The sequence below is a fragment of the Pollachius pollachius genome (genome assembly GCF_949987615.1).
Source record: "Pollachius pollachius genome assembly, chromosome: 15".
Classification (NCBI taxonomy): domain Eukaryota; kingdom Metazoa; phylum Chordata; class Actinopteri; order Gadiformes; family Gadidae; genus Pollachius; species Pollachius pollachius.
The window spans coordinates 13,945,435-13,961,975 of NC_136948.1; the positions used below are offsets into that span (position 1 = coordinate 13,945,435).

Genomic DNA, 16,541 nt, shown 5'->3' on the forward strand with positions numbered 1-16,541 from the left:
GCGCGCCGCCGCGGTTGTGTGCATCACCGAGACGCATCCTCAAACCGCCAGTCAAAGCCCGCCATGATGTCACGGACATGTGCACGTCCAAGTCATCGACACGCAGACGAACGGCAACGGTTTGAAATCCCCTCATTGGGATGTGCGGTGACAAAAGAATTCGGAATGACTCAAGCCCGTCCGGTGGTAATTTACTTGTCTGGATTGGGCGATGGCACTGGGCCAAAGGATGTTTTGCCAGGGCTGTTGACTGGCTTGTCTGGGCTGTTTTTGGCCCAAATTTTTTTTTTCCATTTTGTTCCATTTATTTATTTATTTTCAATCATGGCTTCACCCCTTGTCTCAATGCAGGCTAATCTAAACTACAATTCCTGTATTGTTCCAGGTCCCACAAGCACAACCAGACCCCCCCCCCCCCACCCACCCACCTACATACATACATACACAGACCAACAAATGCATGACCACACACAGACACACACTAAACACAGACACACACACACAGACGTACACCAATAAACGCACGACCACACACACAAGCACTCACACTGCCTGTGTGAGTATGAGTTGGGCCCCTGGCTTTCCCTCTCCTAGCCCGCTTAAAAGTCCAATAGGACTTTTAAGCGGGCTAGCTTGCGGGCTAGCTTGCCTCCTCCCTCTCTCCCCCTCTCTCCCCCTTGCTTCCTCCCGGTCGGTGCTGTGCGTGACAGTAGCTCACTGAGAAGTGGAAATGAGACTAGTAAACAATGATTAGCTCCAGAGCCCGGGCAGCCTGGCCTAGCAGTGGTCCTGTCCCCCCCCTCCCACACACACACACACACAGACACACACACACACACACACACACACACACACACACGCACACACACGCACACACGCACACACACGCACACACACGCACACACACACACAGACACACACACACACACACACACGCGCACACACATCCATTCACAAACACAGACCGACAGACACACACACACACATAGACACCTCCAGCCCCCCTCCGAACTACGCCCCACATGCAGAGTCAGCCCGGGGTCAGGGCCAACCTTTCACAGCCAGGTTACAGGGGATAATCACGGACAAACACAGCAGCCACACGCAAAACGCACACATATGGACTCGCCACCCCCCTCCCCCCTCACATACACACGCAACCCACCTTCAGCCACAAACCTGGCTCTGGTTAACTTGATGGGGATGCGAGTGGCCACATGTGTGTGTGTGTGTGTGTGTATGTGTGTGTGTGTGTGTGTGTGTGTGTGTGTGTGTGTGTGTGTGTGTCTGCTTGTGTGTAGTACCAGGAACACAAATGTCTGTGCGTGTGTGTGAGCGTTGGTGTGCCTGTGTGCGTGTGGAACCAGAGAGAGGGGGCTTCAGTATCTTGTTACATCCAGAGAAGGATTTCCCTCGAAAATCCTTCTCTCTATGAAGACAAAGACATGGAGGAAGAGGATGAGGAGGAACAGAGCGGGGAGGGGGGGGGGGCTATAAGTCATCCCCAGTGGAGCAGTGTGTTAGGACACACATCGCTATGGCACCGGGTAAACGAGGGAAACCGTTGTGGAACGCTCTGCAGTCAGGCACGGCACACTTCATTCGAGACAAACAGCTTATAGGCACCGCTCTGAAACAGGGCCAAACTCATAGCACATGTCTTGGCCCCTCCAGGGCCATCGGTGCAAAGGACACTTTATTAGTTCATTCATTATTTTTTACAATTGAATTGAAATTGTCCAAATTAGTCAGAAATATCTTAGTTCATATTTTTGGGTTGTGGTGCATTTGTTTTTTGAATGCTGAACAACCATGTTCATAAATATCGGGTTGGTTGGTGGACTGTAAGCTAATTCACTGCTGGTCTGAGCCCCATAACAACCAGACACAACTACACAGATTCGATTTACGTTATAGAGCACTTCAGCAGAGTCCGTTCAAGCTAAATATGTATGTGTAATGTTTGATCATCTAAATACATTATACACAATGGCGTGTGAATCATGAATCATGTGTGTGTGTGAATCACGAATTCATCAACAGAATTTGAGCACTATTTAGAAACGGAGAATGATGTGCCTGGGATGTATTGAAACTAACACTTATGTGTGTCTCTTATGTTGTGGTTCTTATCGTTGACCAGTAAATTCACAAAGTTTAAACTGTAATTACCCAGTAGTTTCCCAATGTCCCTTCTCAGAGTGTGCTGACCCCTGGGTCAAAACAGCCCACGTTCAAAGTCAGAGAGCTGTTTGCTTCATCTGGGATGTAGCGGGAAAAGCAGAGTAAATCTTGGCATTAGTCCACATCGCGTCCCTGTTTCTGTTTCATTGGCTTTCGTCATTGTACCTTGCTGATGAAACATTTGACGCAGAATACCAATCCGTCAACATCAAGTGATACTGAATGAATGAACTCTTGAAGTCTCCGTCCCTCTGTCTCATTATAGGAAGGTTGAGTGCCTTTAATGATGGTCATTACCGCCCTGCACACACTGACCTCACAGTTGAGAAAACAAGAAACACTCATTATGTCTTTGGCACAGAGGAGAACGTTTAATACGGACAGCTAAACTCCCTGCAGTAGGGATTTATAAAATGTATAAAATTGCAATGTATGTACGAAGGTATGTATGTGTGTATGTATGTATGTATGTATGTATGTATGTATGTATGTGTGTATGTGTGTATGTGTGTATGTGTGTATGTGTGCATGTGTGCATGTGTGCATGTGTGCATGTGTGTATGTGTGTATGTGTGTATGTATGTATGTATGTATGTATGTTTGTATGTATGTATGTATGTATGTATGTATGTAAGTGTGTATGTGCAGTTAGTACTGTCTGAATGTATGTTTGTCTTGCTGTCTGTCATTCGTTTCAGGGTACATTTATTATTGATTCAATAATATTAGTTAATAAGGTTATATGCATTATTAAATAGCATCAGCATAGGTATTAGGGTAAAGGTTAGGTTTAGGATTAGGGTTAGTTGGTTAGGGTTTACCCTTAAACTAACCATATTAAATAATGTTTACATTAATACCTTAGTTGACATGAAAACCAATACCTAAGTTAACATGAACATAATTCGTAAGCATGAACAATATTAGAAGTTAAAATTTAAATGTTAAAAACGGCTGTTTCTTACATGTAAGCTAATAGTTATTATTGCATTAACTAAGGTTAATTAATGTACTTTATTTGAAGTGTTATCGTCAAGGTACTAGCCACAGGCCTTCATGTACAGTGTAGACAAATGATTCGGCACCCCCAAATCATTCTTAATCGAAGGGAGGCCTACGTAGATTTAATGAAATATTCTCTAAAAAATTGTGTGTGTAAATAATAATATGTTTTCATGAATGTGAAGACTTCACACATGAATAGAACTATTTGAATTGCTAATGTTCACGTGATATATTGGAACCAATTCATGTGCCAGTGGATTGCGAGTGCGCAACAACTCTCCAAACCCCTCCTGAAATCATGGATCATTCGACTTCAGGCCCAGAGGAATCGACTGGCTTATAATCTGTTTTAAAGAAATGTATTCATTTCCTGATAACGAAATGATTTGTTCACTTAATATATAAATTAGTGGACGTATCTTGCTATGAAATTCAGCACTGCCTTCAAGAAAAGTAGTATTTCTAAGGGAAGCATATTAAATAGTTAATTATCATATTTATTATTAGTAAGTGTCAGGCAATTGAATCGATTTCTGCGATATCCCATTCAATCCAAAAGACTGACGGTACATATATGGTTGCATTGCCTATAACAATTAACGATTACGTAAAATCATTCGAACGCACATCACATTTTAATGAATCCATCCTACCTTTAACATTAAAACATGATACAAATATTAAAAAGTTATGCATCTATCCATAGATCTATCTATAGATCTAAAAAGGGACAAACCGTGCGCAAAAAGATTTGCTCGACCACTTCCAGCACCCATTAAGTCTGCTGTGGACACATAACAAGTTGAACGGACTTTTTAAAGTATCGAACGATCATCACTAATAGTCATTCCTTAGAAAGTAACTCGATGTATCTTACATAAAACATATAAGCAGCAGACGAAGCTCGGCGAGGACAGCGCAGTCAAGCTGCGCTCTCTGGAGCCGTGCGCCTCAGTAGTAATGCGCACGGGTCAGAGTGACTGGTACTCCGGGTCCACCACAATGGGTGGAGTATGAAATTTCCGCTGAGCCCTGCCCCCCAACAGCAAACATATAAGAAGCTGCATTGGGGCAAAACCCAGACACTTAAGTCTTAAATCTTCCGACATCGCTGGCAACGCCGTGCTCCTCAATTATTAACAGACTTGTTATTTTTGCTTGGAAAATAATCTTATCAGTATGGCCCAGAGAGCAATTTGTTTAATCAATAGTTTGGTCTTTTTCTCCGTTGATATTTGTTCAACCCAAAGAAGAGTTCGAATTTCTTCACCTCTCCACTAGTTAACTTTTTTTTGTGAAAAGTTGAGCAGAAAAAAAGAAAAAGGGTAAAAATAGAATGGCAATGGACACTGAGTTTGGTTTGAGGGAAAGCAGCATCATCAAGGAATGGAGCGGACAGGTCCAACCTGCTCTGGTCGCCACCCTGGTCTTCCTCTTCTGTCTGGAAGCCTGTCTGTGGGTCAGGAACCTCCGGCTCAAGAGAAGACTCCCTGGACCGTTTGCCTGGCCCGTGGTGGGCAACGCCATGCAGCTGGGCCAGATGCCCCACATCACCTTCTCCCGGCTGGCTAAGAAATACGGCAACGTGTACCAGATACGCCTGGGAGGCAACGACATCGTGGTTCTGAACGGAGACAAGGCGATCCGGGAGGCTCTGATTGAGCACAGCACCGTGTTCGCGGGCAGACCCAATTTCATCTCCTTCCAGATGATCTCCGGGGGCCGGAGCTTGACGTTCACCAATTACAGCCGGCAGTGGAAAAAGCACAGGAGAATTGCCCAATCTACCATCAGAGCCTTTTCCTCTGCCAACAGTGAGACCAAGTCGGCGTTTGAGCAGCACGTGACAGCAGAGGCTCTGGACCTGGTGCAGATGTTCCTGCGCCAGAGCTCAGACGGACGCTACTTTAATCCAGCTCACGAGTTCACGGTAGCCGCCGCCAACGTGATGTGCGCCTTGTGCTTCGGGAAGCGCTACGGGCACGAAGACATTGAGTTCAGGAACCTGTTGAAGCGTCTGGACAAGTTCGGGGAGACGGTGGGGGCGGGCAGCCTGGTGGACGTCATGCCCTGGCTCCAGTCCTTCCCCAACCCGGTGCGCAGCGGCTACGAGAACTTCAAGCACATCAACGAAGAGTTCTACGCCTACGTGAAGGGCAAGGTGCTGCGGCACCGGGACACTTACCGGGCCGGCGTGACCCGGGACATGAGCGACGCCTTCATCCGCGCCATCGACCACGGCGAGGACAGCGGCCTGAGCGAGGAGTACGTGGAGGCCACGGTCACCGACCTGATCGGCGCGGGCCAGGACACCGTGTCCACCCTGCTGCAGTGGATCCTGCTGCTGCTGGTCAAGTACCCCGACGTCCAGGCCCGGCTGCAGGAGCTGGTCGACCAGGTGGTGGGGCGGCACCGGCTGCCCTCTCTGGAGGACCGGAGCCGCCTGGCCTACCTGGACGCCTTCATCTACGAGACCATGCGCTACACCAGCTTTGTGCCGCTCACCATCCCCCACTCCACCACGGCGGACGTGACGGTGGACGGCCTCTACATCCCCCGGGACACGGTGGTGTTCGTCAACCAGTCCTCCGTCAACCACGACCCGCTGCGGTGGACGGAGCCCGGCGTGTTCCGGCCCTCGCGCTTCCTGGGCGTCGACGGCGCCCTGGACCGGGACGCCGCCAGCGGGGTCATGGTGTTCTCCACGGGGAAGAGGCGGTGCGTGGGCCAGCAGCTGGCCAAGGTGGAGGTGTTTGTGTTCACCGCCGTGCTGCTGCACCAGTGCACCTTCGAGGGGGACCCGTCGCGGCCCCTCACCTTGGACTGCTCCTACGGCCTCACGCTGAAGCCCCTGCCGTTTGGGGTCAGCGCCAGGCAGAGGGGGGACCCTCTGGGAGGGGGGTCACTGGCATGAGGAGTCTGACCCCCCCCTCCCCAGCCCCCATAATGTCACCACTCAAAGACTGAACACTCCTCCACCGATGGCATTTGACAGTGAGTATTAGTCAGGCTGCGCTGAACGCCGCCACTACATTATGTTTCATATTTAATATTTAATACATTTAGAAAAAACATGTTTCAAATCACTTTTGATCTTTCAGTTTGAACATATGATTATAATTGGTCCGATAAGGTCCAAGACATTTATGTACTGGTTCCCAAATATACGTATAATTTACTTGATGAAATCGGTACTGAATTAGAACTGTTGGATTTGAAGCTTCTTGCTTTTCGTATATCAACTATTCAGCGTGTATGATAGTTGCATGAAACAGTTACCGCCTGGAATGTCAACATCAACCAACAAAGCTGTAAATCGTGTATGAAATGTGTGTGTGTGAACGTTGCAAGATGTCACTTGAAGATATATTTACCTCTTCAATGAAACGGTAGAACATATATCTATGTATTTAACCTCTGCTACATAAAGGAAATCTACAATACACAATCAAATGTATGTAGGCACGTCGTTCAGGTTTAAAAAGGAAAACAATGCTAAGAACAAATAATGTAATAGTTCTACTGTCTACTGTATTACTTTGTTGCACATTGAATGTGTTGAAGGAAGGGAATGGAGGGGCGGAGACACTGAACAATGTGGAGGAAGTGTTTCATAATTTAGATGCGGTCCAACAGTGCTGCTGCTGCTGCTGCTCCTGCAAGGTCTCAGGCGAAAGAGGCCGAGGTTATTACTATAGTGTTGGAGTTGCACATGCATGGAGGGGGGGTGAAAACGCTTGGAATCAGGATTGGTGGATGGCTCGTACACTACGGATCTGTCTCAAGTCAGCTCTCTGGATCACGGTGTGTGCTGAATGTTCAGAAGAAACCTTTCACACAGACACACGTGCCGTTATTCTGTTGATGTTCTGAGAAAATAAGCTATATCTTAAAATGAATAAAGTACTTTTTTATAACTGTTATTTGAATTTGTTTGTGTCTTTGTCTTCATTTTGATATTCCGACCAGGAAAAAATGAACAGCATATAAATCATATATAAATCAAATAATCATATATACTGTATTTTTGAGACTGGTATCTTTTGTTCAACAATCTGTGTCTTCTGAATGAAGTCAAATTAGATAACACATGCCAGGACATTTGACAGCACATTTAGACCACGTGTTTAAATGTGGTTAAATGAAAATAAACCCATTTAATTACTGGAGGAGTCCTAGTTTCGATGCAAGATTTATTCTTACAGACGATATAAGGTTACACCAATACAAACAGGGGTTATTTTAGTTTAAAGTTTGCTAAAGAAACAATAGCAATCTGAAAATAAATATGTTTTATGGATTGCATCAAAGTTTCCAGAGCTTGGTAGTCGGAATATATTTCTTTATCTTCCAAGATCATTATAAAAAGTGGCTATAGGATATTAAAGGACATGGCTTGCGTCCTTTTTCTCCTAATTAATGATCAATATGCACTGAGAGACTCGTGGCCTTCCTCAGCGTTCCTGTTTCCATTGGTGGCTGGGCTTTAAGGTTGTCATGGTAACATATCTTTTATAATCAAACAAAAAAAAAAGGTCTTTGGCAGGAGGGGCTATTAGGTAGCTGCATTTTCTCCATTTCCTCAATAAAATCCCTGGGGGGGGGGAGTCCTGTTGGGGGGGGGGATGCAGGATAACGTAGGCTAGACTAGGACACCAATGGTCTTGTAGAATGTGTGGTCAGAATGGGAGGGGGGGGAGATAGTCAAAAAAGCTACGCGGCTGACCCCTCCCACAATGGCAATGCTTATAAATGAGGGCGTTAAGGCTTGGATCTGCATTCTTCTCACTAAGGTGGTCATGGAAAGAGAGCCGCACTGAACCAACACCACCGCCAGCAACAGCACCAACCAACACCACCAACACCACCAGCCCGCGGACCCAACCTGACCTGAAGGGTCGCCCCCTGGCTGCGCCGGCCGAGCTGCAGTGTGGGAGGACTGAGACGGACGACAGCGGAGGAGTCATTGAACACCATGACATAGATTGAGTGTTTTTTTCTCAAGGGCTCACGAAGATATATAGAAGGACACGCACAGGCTCTCTTTGTGGCTCAATGTGTACTTAAGGGAACACAGGGTTTGTGAGCCACTTGAAATGCACTCATCCAGATAGCTTGCTTAGTGTCAAGTGTGTTTTCGTTAGGTGCAGCAGAGTATTTACTACCTAGATAGGAAAGAAAACTCCCACGAGATGGGTCAACTGGAAACTGAAGGCGGCGGCAGCAGCATCATCAAGGAATGGAGCGGACAGGTCCAACCTGCTCTGGTCGCCACCCTGGTCTTCCTCTTCTGTCTGGAAGCCTGTCTGTGGGTCAGGAACCTCCGGCTCAAGAGAAGAATCCCTGGACCGTTTGCCTGGCCCGTGGTGGGCAACGCCATGCAGCTGGGCCAGATGCCCCACATCACCTTCTCCCGGCTGGCTAAGAAATACGGCAACGTGTACCAGATACGCCTGGGAGGCAACGACATCGTGGTTCTGAACGGAGACAAGGCGATCCGGGAGGCTCTGGTGCAGCACAGCACCGAATTTGCGGGCAGACCCGACTTTGTGTCTTTCCAGGCGGTCTCAGGTGGGAACAGTATGACTTTTTCAAGCTACAGCAAACAGTGGAAGATGCACAGGAAGATTGCTCAGTCCACCATCAGGGCTTTCTCCTCGGCCAACAGTCAGACCAAGAAAGCCTTTGAGGGGCACATAGTGGCCGAGGCCACCGAACTGGTTGAAATCTTCCATAGCCTCAGTACCGAAGGGCAGTACTTCAACCCAGGCCATGCTCTGACGGTCGCAGCGGCCAACGTGATCTGCGCCTTGTGCTTCGGAAAACGCTACGGCCACGATGACGAGGAGTTCAAAACGTTGTTGGGGAGGGTGGAGAGGTTTGGGGAGACGGTGGGGGCCGGCAGCTTGGTCGACGTCATGCCCTGGCTACGGTCCTTCCCAAACCCGGTCCGCACCATCTTCCTGGATTTCCTGGACCTGAACCGGCAGTACTTTGACTTCATCCAGAGTAAGGTGGTGGCAGACAGGGAGACGTTTAACCCCGAGGTCACACGGGGCATGAGCGACGCCATCATCGGCGTGATCGAGGCCGAGGGGAACACCGGGCTCACGGAGGCCCACACGGAGAGCACCGTGTCGGACCTGATCGGGGCAGGCCTGGACACCATCTCCACCGCGCTGCACTGGAACTGCCTGCTGATGGCCAAGTACCCAGACATCCAGACCCGGCTGCAGGAGACCATCGACCGGGAGGTGGGGCGAGACAGGCTGCCAACGATGGAGGACAGGGGCGCGCTGGCGTACCTGGACGCCTTCACCTACGAGACCATGCGCTACATCAGCTACGTGCCCGTCACCATCCCCCACTCCACCACGTCGGACGTCACCGTGGACGGCCTGCTCATCCTCAAGGACACGGTGGTGTTCATCAACCAGTCGTCCGTGAACCACGATCCGCTGACCTGGAAGGACCCGCATGTCTTTGACCCCTCGCGCTTCCTGGATGAGGACGGCCGCCTGGACAAGGACCTCATGAACAACGTCATGATCTTCTCCGCGGGGAAGAGGCGCTGCATCGGAGACCAGATCGCCAAGGTGGAGCTCTTCTTGTTTCTGGCCATCCTGATCCACCAGTGTCACTTTGAGAAGAATCCCAGTCAGGATCTGGACTTAAACTACACCTATGGGCTGACACTCAAGCCGCTAGATTACAAGATCTCAGCCAAACTCAGAGGAGAATCTCTCATTGGTACATGATTGCCCCTTTGACTTTGCACACTGCCATCTTTATGTGGTGCACTATTCGGTATGTACTCTACTAGATACATTTCTTATTTGTGTTTTTAAGACCACATTTGTTATTTCATAAGCTCTTTTATTATCTGAGATAATATATCTTAACTTTTATATTGCACCCCATTTGCAAACCTTTACGAGGATATTAAATTCAATGAGCCTACAATTGACACATTACCGAGTGGAATAAGAGAATCCTTTATCGTCTGTAAGGGCTTTGTTGTTTCAATGTTTTCCCCATATGTAAGCTATTCAGTCTGGATATTCAGCACCACTCATAAATGTGTAAATTGCACTTTTATTATAACTTTTTGTATTAAAGATCTAAAGTGATGATTACTGTGTTTGTAAAAATAACTCTATGAATGAAATCAATTCATACATCTTATTTTACCCTTGATACTCTCTGGCGGCATTATGGAATGTATATTTGTGTCCCGCTATAACCATACTCAAATGTTTCAGAAGTACAGAAGTACAGCATTCTGCTCAACATGTTTTAATAGGCGAGCCCTGGTTTTAAGTAAGGGAACTTTGCATTGGATGTATGCGAGGAACTTCCTGATTAAAGTCACCAATGACAGCTGTGCTATGTGCCGTCCATTTGATTGCCAGCATTGGGCCCTGTTTGATCAACACTGTATAGATTCCTAGATCCTGGGGGTAACTTGAACCCTTGCAACGCAACAAGCTGAGAAGGCAGGCAGGTCAGAGCGCCAAGAATAGATCCTGATGTCTTGTCCTTGTGTGTGTATGCATGTGTTTGTGTGTGTGTGTGTGTGTGTGTGTGTGTGTGTGTGTGTGTGTGTGTGTGTGTGTGTGTGTGTGTGTGTGTGTGTGTGTGTGTGTGTGTGTGTGCGTCATTCCATTTATGTACCCTGGCCACTGTTTACTTTTCACTGTACTGGGAACTCAATCACTCTGTCTATTTTTCTCTCTCTCCCTTCTTGGTACAGAGTGTAATGGGTGCCATAAAGTGATGGCTTCTCTGCAATAACACAACCCTGTTTCATAAACACTGGCGCACATTTCATTGTCAACGAACCAATGTCCTTGACACTGATATTACCTATTAACTATTAACTACTCTCTCTGTACTTGTCTGTTGTCTAATGCCTAACAGCAGTGAACACATCCATACCCAGAAACGCTACACTAGCAACGTTTTACCTCAGAATATTTTGGACGATAGTTGCTGTTTTTCATAAACAGTATGTACTTCTATCCATCATTATTTTGTGTCCTGTCTGAGAATAACCTCCCTTGTCGCAGCGTCAAAGCTTCCGTCCGTGCCAGAAAGGTTCCAGAGGAAAGCATCAATTGTTAAATGTCAAATGAGCTAGTAACCATAGTAGAAGGAAACAATAACTTGCACGCAAGCTGGGAGAGGATTTTTGTTGCATACAATCGCAATTTGTTGCATACAATCGAGTGGAATATGGTGTGTGGATGATTGGCTGGAAATGCCCTGCCATTCTCTGTTCCCATTACATCGTTCGGAAACGCAACCAGACTGACCACAGATCCCCTCCCATCACGTCACCAATCACGCCATTGAGACTGTGCCCTGTTCCTATCAACCCCAAACTATACAGTCATGAACAGAGCCATGATGTAACCTCAACTCTGTTTCAACCGAGTGTCCTTGTAAGTACACTTCTGCGTGCTGATAAATCCCAGTAAAACCAGTAAGCGTGGGTGTCACATGAAAGAAAACGTCACGTCGACCCCACCCCCATCCAGCCCAGCACCTCTTCCCGACCCTCGCCTCAGGAAGAAGATCCAGCTGTTTAAAGGGCTGATATTATAAGTCACAGGGAAGGGCAGATTTTCAAGCGGCTTGTAATGGCTAATCACACTCATACCTGGGTGCATCATGTCACCCCTTTAAGGACAGAAATCACACGGTTCCACAATAGCATCCTTCCCACTGCCATCAGAACCCAAATCTGAACCTCTGGGAGACGAAGAACTGACTGTCCATGCGCTAATCATCATGCATTAAGTTGTTTACCATTGTATTACCTGTGTGTTGTCCGGTGGAATGTTTTAAAGGTCCATATGTTCATACATCTACTGGTTGGGTTGTGCACACAGCGTTGCTGTACCGAAAGCAATTATTACCGGCCCCGGTTGTGTGGAAATAAAGTTTCCTCTTGTATCGTGTATCTTGTAATTTGCCAATCTTCTCCCACGCACCCAGAGCCAGAACCATCCTCAAAATGGCCTGACATCTGGGGACATTCCAGGAGCCAATCAACCCGAGGTTTCCCTGAGATAAGGCCGCATGTGAACCTCTTTCGTACACCAAGCCCACTCACACACTGGCGTTCGCCATTCATGAGAAGGTCGCTACTGTTTATATAACCAGGCAAACTTTGACTAATAGGTTTTTTGGCCCAGGATTTTGGATCCCTTGAATGAAACGACGGCTTCTGCGTATCATGTACCCATGCTGGATGCCAATCCTGAGCAACTGGTCCACGTATTAAAGACCATCAGGCTGTCATCCGAACACTTTGCGTACAAAGACCGTAATTGTGTAGCCCTATCCAAAGGGGAAAGAGTTGTAATTCCTGCATTCTAATTCAACCTAATGCCTTCCAGGAGTCGCTCGGTGATGTTCTTGTTTCGAAGACCTCTTTTTCTGGTTAGCCCCAAAATATGTTTCCTCTCTCTGTGAATTATGTCATAACCATAAAACCCTGAACAGGACTTACAATGTTGTTCCAGTTGACATAACAATCACAGTGCTGTGCCACTTTCATGTTGGGGGCGATGCAGTGATGCAGGCAGCATGTACTCAAACAAATCACTGACGGAGATTCGCCGGCGAAGCTCCAGCGGGTTTACGTTGGGGGAATGACCTCATGGTAGTAGTAAGGACTGACGTAGGTACATGTCACCTGAATCCTGTTCAGTAAACAATCACCCAAATCATTATTACAGGGTGCGGTTGTTTAGAGCAGAGTTTTGTGTCTTGGAGTGATGGCTAGTGACGGACCGTCATAATAAAATAACAAAACTATTCACCGCACATGTCTTTCCATATGACAAACAAGTAATTCTTTCGGATCTAAGCGCTGAGATTGACACTGGTCGTTATGAATAAGCTACGAGCGTGTGGTCTCGGCTCCGTTTTTCCGTCATGGTGGTTCTGTTTTTTTAAATGTACGCACGGATGGCCATTTTTTTCTATGCCGTTTATAGCTGGCTCTTGTTTGACGAATAAACGGTGACTTGAAGTGACTCAATGCATCCTAGTTGTCAGAGAGTAGAGCTGATTTCCATCCCATGATTCTTATATCCCAAATAATCACAGAATATATATAAAAAATAAGGTGTCGCTTATGCAATCCGTCGCAAGTGAAGATTCATCAGGGCCTATCTCAGATTTGAGCAAAATCGAAGCAAGGCCCTGTGCTCCTAAATCAGCTGAACATTCCTGCCATTAAAGAATCACAACCTTGCCCCCGGGTCACGTTCAACCCAAACAAACACCAAGCAAGCCCGGTAACGTGATGAGCACATCAGGTCACCCTCCCTCCGTCTGCGCTCCACACTATCCTCCCATTGAGGAACCTGCCCAGACAGCCCCCTATGGATGCTCCCTTCTTCCCCCGGGGCAAACGTTTGCAGGGGTAGTGATAACGTAGTCAAACAGTACCCCGCGACCCCCAGACGAAAAACAATGCGACGGCCCCCGTTCCCAAGGAGCCCAGATCGAGGGGCCCCCTGTCTCGGATGGGCCCCGTCTTGGAGACGGTTTCTTGGAGGAGCCTGCTCTGTTATGATTGAAAATAAATGGCAATATTGTTGCGTATATTTTTTTTGAGTAACAAGAGATGGATGGAAACGCTTCGCAGTGTCTTATCCCACAAGAGGAAGAGAGAGGAGGGAGCGAGAGGAATGAAAGCCTGAAATGTTTAACCCAGTGGCCCCGGACTCTGAGTACGACGCACATGACAGGGTCGGCTGGCCCCAGTCATGCTCCCCTTTTGACGAGAGGCATACCATGCACATGCATGACATCTGATTATTAAGAGGCTTGGCAAGGCCGTACGGCAAGTAACCAAGGCAACCAGCCGTTTGTCAACATAAGAAATGCATCAGAAAAAGCCACCTGATAGACCAAGAAATTGAATTAAAGGGAAATTAAGGAAGGCAAAAGCAATGTGATATTTAAATTGTAGTGACACCAATAGTATCCCTCACAATATAAAATGAAACATGATCTCGTAGTTAAAAGAAAACAACTGAAATCGAAGCAGATGGAGATGCAGGATAGCGCATGGCGTTGCATACTGTGTCTGTATTTATAGTCTGTGCTACTGGCTGTGGTGAATAAGCAAAGCTTTCCTTGAGCACCCGTCCAATTCAAACGCAACAGCGCATCCCATCTCCCCTGGCCCTGCCTGACGCCCTGAATCAATACCCCCCCCCCCCCCCCCCCCTTTGCCACGCTCAACGTCCGACTGAAACTGTTCAGCAGTAAGCTATTTGTGTACCCAGGGATCCTTTCCCAGTTGTTTTCACATTCCTCTTCTTGTAGTGGGCTCTGATCGTTCATGTTAAAACCTAAATCTGTGTAAAGGTTACAATTCCTAGGCACAACAGGATACCTGTTTTATTAGTGTATGTTAATGTGTAGATGTTGTCTACACGCAACGGATGCTAAAATGCTACCCACTAGCAGTGCTAAATCGTGTTGAATATATAAAGTTTGTTTTCATAATTCTTCCTGTGGAGCATCTCGTCTCACTTCTAGGTTTTGTATTTGTGTTTATTTGTCTCCAACTCTCCTGTTGGCACGGCTACAGGTATGATTCAAAGAATAACAAATCCTTTAGTGGGACAGCAGTCGTGAGGAATATTCAAACAACATCAGCAGCGGCAGTAGGTATATGGAGTTATGGGGTTCATCAAAGGAAATAGAGAGAGAGAGAGAGAGAGAGACAGAAAGGAAAAGAGAGAGACAGAGAGAGTGGGACAGACACAGAGAGGGAACGAGAGAGAGAAAGAGAGAGAGAGAGCGAGAGAAAGGGACAGAGAGGGAGAGAGAGACAGAAAGAGTGAGAGAGAGATAAAGGGACAGAGAGAGAGAGAGAGAGAAAGGGACAGAGAGAGATAGAGAGAGAGAGAGAGAGAGAGAGAGAGAGAGAGAGAGAGAGAGAGAGAGAGAGAGAGAGAGAGAGCGAGCGAGCGAGAGCGAGAGAAAGGGACAGAGACAGAGAGAAAGGGAGAGAGAGAGAGAGAACGAGAGAAAGAGAGAGAGAGAGAGAGAGAGAGAGAGAGAACACGACAGAAAGGGAGAGAGAGAGAGAGAGAGAGAGAGAGAGAGAGAGAGAGCGAGTGAGCCCCAGCAGCGCTGTAAGCTGGAGCGGAGGTGCGGATCAGGAACAACAACAGAGTGGGGATGAAGGGTGCTTAGTGGGGGATGCCGCGGCTAACGCCAGGTTCTGCTGGGTTCTGCAGAGTTCCGCAGACGGCATTGACTCAGCCTGACGGCATTAGAAGACAAGGGCTGCGGTCCCTGTCCTGGGGTTAGGGACATGTGCCCGCTGGCGTGGGGACGCTGAGCGACAGAGAGGATGAATGAATGTTCCTGGTGTCAGTCACCCTGCGGTATGGCATCCTCCAGCTAGTTCTCAGTATTGACATGTTTAGCTTTGTGGCATTGTGTGTGTGTGTGTGTGTGTGTGTGTGTGTGTGTGTGTGTGTGTGTGTGTGTGTGTGTGTGTGTGTGTGTGTGTGTGTGTGTGTGTGTGTGTGTGTGTGTGTGTGTGCGTGTGTCTGGGTCGGTGTGGCTCGGTGTACATGTGTGAGGTACGTGTGCGTGCTTGTCAGTGCCGCTATAAAGCAACACAAACAACAGCTATTACTTCCTTAGTCTGCCTTAACTCTGTGCCTCAGTGACCTCATTGCGTTATATAAGCCAACAGCACACTGTGCCAGAGCCAAAGCACAGGCATTGGAGTGCCAGGAACACGTACAGGTGCATGCTGTTGATCTCCCCAGCCTCCCCTCCCCTCCACCACCACCACCACCACCACCCCCACTGTCCACCCCCACTCTCCCATACCCAAAGACCTCCAACGTGGGTGTCCAGGTACATGCAAGTGATGTCCCAAGAAAATGAAACTCAAGGTTGGTTTGAGGTTCCCCCAGGATGCAGCAGGTCTTCTTTTCTGAGGATAAGATCGTTCTCGCTCCCCTGGGTGATTACATAACGTCTCTCGTTCAGGTCAGAAGTCATCCACTCATCCACAGCCTCTCTGCCTCTGTCTGAGGCAGCTCTCCCATCAATGCTTGGGAACACAGTACTTTCAAAAACAAAATGGTGCCTGTTCGTGCAAAATGCTGTCCAACCGACACACACACATATTTTCTTTGTACCTTTTTATTTGACATCCCTCCTAAAATCTTTCATCCACTGCTCCAACTAAGAGGATGATAAACGACTTGTTTCAGAGTCACAACAACGCGAGGAGGGATAAATCATGACTTTCCCCTCATTACTCCGGTGGTCCCAACAATGTGAGACTGAGAAAGGCG

The 16,541-nt window shown here is 47.6% G+C and overlaps 2 protein-coding genes across 2 annotated transcripts; both read left to right on the plus strand.

Moving 5' to 3' along the window:
• The first annotated feature begins 4,291 nt into the window (after positions 1–4,291).
• Positions 4,292–7,112, plus strand: LOC307087418 (cytochrome P450 1B1-like). The gene has a single exon (XM_079752999.1). The coding sequence runs from the start codon at positions 4,526–4,528 to the stop codon at positions 6,101–6,103; it is 1,578 nt and encodes a 525-aa protein (XP_079609125.1). The 5' UTR covers positions 4,292–4,525; the 3' UTR covers positions 6,104–7,112.
• Positions 7,113–8,405: 1,293 nt separating this feature from the next.
• Positions 8,406–9,947, plus strand: LOC307086931 (cytochrome P450 1B1-like; the record flags this gene model as incomplete). Its single annotated transcript, XM_079752277.1, has 1 exon — positions 8,406–9,947. The coding sequence occupies exon 1, from the start codon at positions 8,568–8,570 to the stop codon at positions 9,945–9,947; it is 1,380 nt and encodes a 459-aa protein (XP_079608403.1). The 5' UTR covers positions 8,406–8,567.
• Between the last annotated feature and the right edge of the window lie 6,594 nt (positions 9,948–16,541).

Excerpts from the sequence above, each read along its gene's own strand:
- LOC307087418 (XM_079752999.1), top strand. The coding sequence starts at position 4,526 with ATGGCAATGGACACTGAGTTTGGTTTGAGGGAAAGCAGCATCATCAAG.